This window comes from Charadrius vociferus, unplaced genomic scaffold, assembly GCF_000708025.1.
Source record: "Charadrius vociferus isolate BGI_N301 unplaced genomic scaffold, ASM70802v2 scaffold455, whole genome shotgun sequence".
Classification (NCBI taxonomy): domain Eukaryota; kingdom Metazoa; phylum Chordata; class Aves; order Charadriiformes; family Charadriidae; genus Charadrius; species Charadrius vociferus.
The window spans coordinates 4,770,571-4,777,043 of record NW_009648550.1 but is presented as its reverse complement, the minus strand read 5'-3'; the positions used below and the strand labels follow the sequence as shown (position 1 = coordinate 4,777,043).

Here is a 6,473-nt window from a genome sequence, read left to right as displayed (position 1 = left end):
CCACCTTGTCTTTGGTGCAAGAAATGCTATTTAGAGAAGCAGTCACCGAGAGCCCTGTCCTGGGCAACAGAAGCAGGTGGGTGGCAAAACCCAGAGCAGCAGGACGAGGCGCTTCAGCCTGATCCGCCTCGGTGACAGAAGGGAGCCTGCTTTTGAGACTTGTCCCTGGCCAGAGGCGAGAGGCATTTAACGGGCCTGCTGGGAGACGATGCAGCCCAAGGCGCGGAGCTCACATCGCACCACTGGCTTTATCAGCCTCTTTGTGGAAGGATGCAAAAATCAAACCACCATGCTCACTCGGCAGGCACTGCACTGGCACAGACGTACTCCTCCACAGCGGTCTCCAGAAAACTTCATCCACGTGGTGTTAGAAATAAGGATGCCTCTGAAGGTTCAGGATCTTGCTTGTCAAGAAGCATCTGATCCACACTTTACCTGTGAAATACAGAGATATTTATCACAAGTGAGAACATGTTTTGTGTTTGCGGAAGCAGATATTCATAAAAGAACATGTTTAAACTCCTGGTGCTTTTTCTTTTTATCAGCTGTCCAAAGTATGCCGAGTTTGTTCTGAAGCAGGGCGATATATTACAACAGTAATTCCAACCTCTTTAAAAAGTAATCAAGCAGGATAACGAATAACAATATTCTTTTGGAATACATTCAGAAAACAATCCCTTACAGCACGGCTGGTGTTCTGCTGTCATCTAGAGGGAGAGGGTGGAAGCATCTCCCCAGGTACTCTCCCACATGGAAATACTCATTCTTTCACCAAAGAACTTCAGCCTGCACCCTACAGACCAAGCTCACTAACTTACACTGCCATGTGCTTGCCTGTGTGTGTCTGTGCATCCTTACCTGTTAACATTTGAAGAGAAGGACAGCAGAAGTGCTAAGAATTAACAGTGGAAACAGTCCCAATCCCACAGACTGTTATTCAGCAGCTTATCTGTCCCTAATTCTTTTTCTAGCCTATGACCAGGAATTTCTCTGCCAACTTGACACTGGGCAAGGAAAAATGTAAACTTTTGCTTGACAGCAAGGAGAGGATTAATGTCTGGGAAAACCAAAACTGGTAAATCAGTCCACAAGTACTACAAGATTTTTTAAAATATTGTAGATTTTGGAAACAGAGATCAGATCACATTCATTGCACTTACAGAAAAAAAAGGCAAAATTTGTTTGTTTTTTTTGATTCAGTCCAGGTAAAGATCAGTAACAGTTAAGTATGTTTACGTTATCTGATATCTTAAATTTCATTTTGCATACAATATTACTGTGGAATGTTACAATAATTGGATGGGGATCTTCTAAGCAACTCTTATCTGCTTCAAAAACCACTGGTGATTCAACTGATGTTTACGGATTATGTAGATCCAGGTCACAGTGGGAACTTGCATAGCCCTGGGCAGACAAATGGACCACGCACTGAGCCATTCCTCAGTACCTACGCAGTGTCTCTGCAGCATCTGGTTACTCTGTACAGGAGCAGATCAGTGCTCCTGGCCCACTGATACATACAATTGATCTGCCTGTATGCAAATTGTAGGTTTTCGCATGCCCCAGCTATAGCACCTCTCAAGAGTCAGGGGCTGCCAAGAAAGCATGAAATAAATCATCTCCATTTTCACTGCTAGAGCTGACCAGCCCATAACTTCAAGCTGACATTTCCCATGCCACAACACGTTTGTAAGAGTGCTTTGACGAGGTAGCTACCCTTAAAGTACTGTCTTCAAAAAAAAGGTCTGAATCCATAGGAATCCCTTATAGCAAATTCTTAACAGGATTAGCAATGTTTACCCTAGTGTCTTAGCACAATAAAATCACCATAAATAAGGTATTTTTCTTCTCTTCCAAACCACGGTGCACCATTGTATTTTATGCTGCTACCTAATCCTCACACTTCAGTGCTGCATGACATTACCTACTAGTACATGTAAGAAGATAAATTTGTATGGCACTTTGTGTATTTCCCAACACCCTACAACAGTACACAATCTTATTTTTGCAACCTTCTTCAGTGGGTGAGCAGCCTTTTCAACTGCTTACCATGACACTCTGATTATATTTTTTAAAGGAACATAAGGGAGAAAAAAAATCTCAGAAAATACTAACAGAAAATGGAGGGAGTGTGAGAAAAGGTTCAAAAGTTTTCGCAATACATAGTCCATTGGATATACCCAGAGCAGGAGAGAAACAAAGCAAATCAAAAGAAATCAAGTATAACAGTCCCCAGAAAAATCCATAAAAACCAGGATCCCTCATTCACTGTCTTCTCCAGAAGGTGGAAGCAGCAACACAGCCATCCCTGCCATGAAGGTGGGCACAGGGCTGGCAGCTCCTGCAGGGCTCTAACCAGGGCACAGCGCTCAGACACCAATAGCAATAACCTCCGGGATGAAACTCTAGATAGAAGAGAAAAAAAACCCTAAAATCACACACTCAGCACTAGGCAGAGACTTTCATCTTCTTTGAAAAACTAAAATATACTTGCTGTGCCAAATATTTTATGCTGGGAAGGCATGAGTATTATATTTATTAAATGTTTAGAAGCTACTAGCTCTTATCGGAGCATGATTAAATAATGGTACTTAATAACTTATCTAAGGCCATTAGGTGAAATGATGTCACCCTCTCTTTGGCAATCATTCATTATGCTGTCACCACTACTGCCTTGAGAGTACTTGGCAAGTTATCTCCAGGAAAAAAGAAAAAAAGACCCTACATGAAACTAACATTCGTATCCAACCTGACGTAAGTGCAGTAAGTAGCAAAGATGCACGTCCCAGGCATTCTTCCCCTTGTAAAACGGACAGAGATGCAAACATTCCCAGAAGCCCCGTTTTGTCCTAATCACCTGATTAGGTGTCCACTGACAGTATTTATGCTGTGAAGGTTGTTCATGCTGTTCACACTGCCCTAGAGCTAGCAAGGTCCACTTGATATTAGGACTCCATTTGGCAAGACGCCGCACAAACAGCTAGTAAAAAAGTTTCTCATCTAGCTGCACTAGACTAGGAATAGTCGGGGAAGAAAAATCGAAAGACAGAGAGGTGACGTGATCTGCCCAGAATCACAAGCACCTTGTACAACAGCTGACTATCAAAAAAGCTTCGTGATGACAGCAGTTCATTGCTTCTGCCTGAGTAAAATAAAACTTTGAAAATCACAGAAACATTGTCCCACCGATGAACATCCCAGAAAGACTGAGCTCTGTCCTCATGTGCTGGTTTTGGCACTCTATCCCAGCCAAAACCAGCACACCTCAGTGTGCCTTTAACTAAAAAGCTCTTCTCTGTGCAGCTGGCTATTTACATAAAGCCAGAAAATGCAGTTTCTACTACACTTAGTCAAAATTGGCTACAGGTCCAAGTCCTATTTGAAGGACAGAATACTAAGCACACAAATATAAATTTTTCAAGAAACTAAGCTAATAAAATAGTACAACCCCAGGATGATGGGGGTGGGGGGTGTTCTCTGTATGACTTGTTATCGTCTCACTGCTCCTTGGAAATGCTGGGAAAGGTCAGAACAGCCAGAAATTATGATAAGAGGGCAAGAAAAACAACATAATGTGCAGGCAACTGCAAGTCTAAACCCAGCTCTAAAACAAGTCTGGAAGGCTTCTGCGAGCGCTGGCTCTAAACATGACCTAACAACAAATTTGGTCCTTGGGATCTGTCGTCTCATACCTCAACCTTCACCCTGATATGAAGTTGAACTTCATCAGCAAGTCTGATTGATGTTAAGCCATCCCAGATAACTCTCCCACAAGCAACACCAAATTATGAACACCTAAGAAATCTCTCTCCACAACCCTCTGCCTGGATCAACGTAAACAACCAACACTCGGGTCCATGGGACGTTGCAGGAGGACGCCTAACCATAATGCTGCTTCTAAATACGCACTAGTTCAAAGAAAAAAATAATCTCTATTTCACATGGAATGAAGCAGAAAACTGGATAGTAGCCGAAGTTCTAAACAAAACTCAACAGCTTGATAGCCCTACGTATCTGCTCATCTAAATTACAGATAGCAGTCACAAAACAAGTAACAGAACACGATGCACACTCTGTGTCGGTCTCCACCCCGTGACACCTTAAAATCTGCAATGACCTAAAATCAAACCATATTCTAGCCAAGGACTTTCAACTGGATACAGAACAAGGCAGATGAAGACGACAGCGGACGACAACCACCTTTAAATTAGCCACACAACTCCTTTTAAATCCAGTGCAAACTTGATTGCACAGGCCAACACTTACGAAACTCTTCATCCTAACTCTGCCCTGAAGCCCAGCTCTAGAGAAGCAACCCTGCCAGACCAAAATTAGTAGTAGGAAGGTAGCTGCTAACCACAGCAGCCCTAAACTTAGCTCAGCAGCTTGTCACATACCAAATAAAAATCCAGGCTCTCCACCCAGCAACCAAACAAATTCCAACCCCAAATTATTCTCAAGACTAGAGGGGCTGGTTTTGCCAAACAGAGAGCTATGTATAACAAAGTGACTGTGACAGCATCAGGTCTAACCTTCATTTCCTTCAAAAAAAATCCTGAATAAACCTTGCTCCTAACCCTACTGCAACATTGAGCAGCACGTGCTCACTGATGGCAACAGTACAAAATCTATCCCCGATTTACACAATACCCTTAAATGTAGCCATAGCACTCATTATATACACCCAGGAGAAAGCAGGATCGTCCTGTGATACCCCAACAAATTCTAAATGATCCCTAACATGAGGTAACAAGGAGGTGGCCAGCCACAGCAATGTAAACACACCTCAATAGCTCTTTTAAAAGCTCAGGTCCCTACTGGTTCTAGCTTTAACACTGCATTAGTGTTCAATGTCCAGTATTTAGTCCTGTTTCAATCGCTGCTTGATGTCCTTTAAGATCAAGGTCAGAGATTCCAATGATCTTAGTCATTTAGGACGTGCTTCTGATGATTTTGAAGGTGATATAAATCCATGCCAAGACTCGTACTAGTAGACTTTTCTTCTATGACCTGGATGTATTTATCTCTACCTTTATACTTAAAACCATTTTCTGCTCTGTCTGTTAAAAGTTGAATACAAAAAGGCAAAGACCATTCACTTCTAAAACCTTCTCTCTATAAACAGCCTCCAACAGCCAAAGGGCAGTTATCTACGTTTCAATGGTGCAAAAATCCAACCAAAAAAAAAAATTCAAAAGCAACTGTTAAAAATGGTTGAGAGATTATAAAATCATGTGACTATGGAGTCTTTTTTCCTATTTTTTTCTGACAACAGAACAGTTGAAATGCTTGATTTTCATGTATCACCACACAAAGCTGTTGCTGACACTAGAAAATCACTCACCATGAGGACATGTTTCACTTGCAATGAGCTCCTGATACAGATCCAGATACTTGGAAATGGAAAATGAGATTAAGAGCTCACATCCTTTGCCTGTTTCTTACAACGTCCTGTCTTACAGCAGGAGCACCCTACTAGTACAGGGATGCATTTCTTGTACAATTGTCTTTACTTGGCAGCACTTCACTGGCACTACCATACTATAAATCCTGACTTTTCACATCCAGTCAGAAAGAGATGTGCCATAAAAACTATATGGTTTGGACATTACTTGGGATTTGTCTTTTAGTCAGAGCTCTTTTGAGCTGCTGTGTCTTACTTTGAACACAGCACAAAATTAATTCACTTTGTGGATTCGAGTGTGTGTTTTGCATCAGAACCGTATTATGTTTGTATTCTGTTCAAGGTGAAGAAGATTTAAATAGCTATTCAGAAATCCAAAAAAAGACAAGCGTACAGTAGAATCTTACAGTAGTTGAGGCAAGATCACTCTAACAGGTATAAGCTATCTTTCAACTCTAGCATTATTTTTATTGATAATAAAGCCTACCTTTTTACAATGGTGATACAAGCTGAAATAAGAGTCCCTCAGACACATGGGAAGATCAGGGTGGTACAAGAAAATACACGCTTGTTCTGTTCTTTTCCTGTAAGTCTGTCTAACTTCACTTGCGATAAAGCCGCTGCTTAAAATCCTTTTTGGGAACAGGTTCTGCAAAACATGAGAAATACCAGGTGCTCAAAACCTACTTAAAACACCTGGGATGGCATAGGCGGGAATTGGTCTTAAGTCTCAGCAGGGAAAAAACTGCAAGATGCCACACCAGGACAAATACAGGTGAAAGACCGGTCCTGCCTCGCCCTGGGTCAGACCAGGAAGGACAAGTTAGAGCTACAGCCATACTCCCATCCCACCCACCGCTAGCGATTAACGCGGCGCTAATATTAATTGCTTTGTGACAATCCCCTGTCAAACGCTTCTAAGGCAGCCGCGCAGCTGAGTTTCACACGGGCTGTGCGGGGACAGGTAAGACCGACCACAGGGCAGTTCCCCTTCCTCAAAACCCCGGGCGTCCTCAGGAAACACCGTCCCTCGGAGAGCCCTCCTTGCCAGCCGCACCCTTCCAACACC

The 6,473-nt window shown here is 42.5% G+C and overlaps 1 protein-coding gene across 1 annotated transcript in view; it reads left to right on the top strand.

Moving 5' to 3' along the window:
- Positions 1–208: 208 nt before the first annotated feature.
- Positions 209–6,473, top strand: part of CCT4 (chaperonin containing TCP1, subunit 4 (delta)) — a 14,240-nt gene continuing 7,975 nt past the window's right edge. Inside the window, exon 1 of the mRNA XM_009886079.1 lies at positions 209–463. Within this exon, the coding sequence (XP_009884381.1) occupies positions 209–463 (255 nt within the window). The remainder of the gene's footprint in view (positions 464–6,473) is intronic.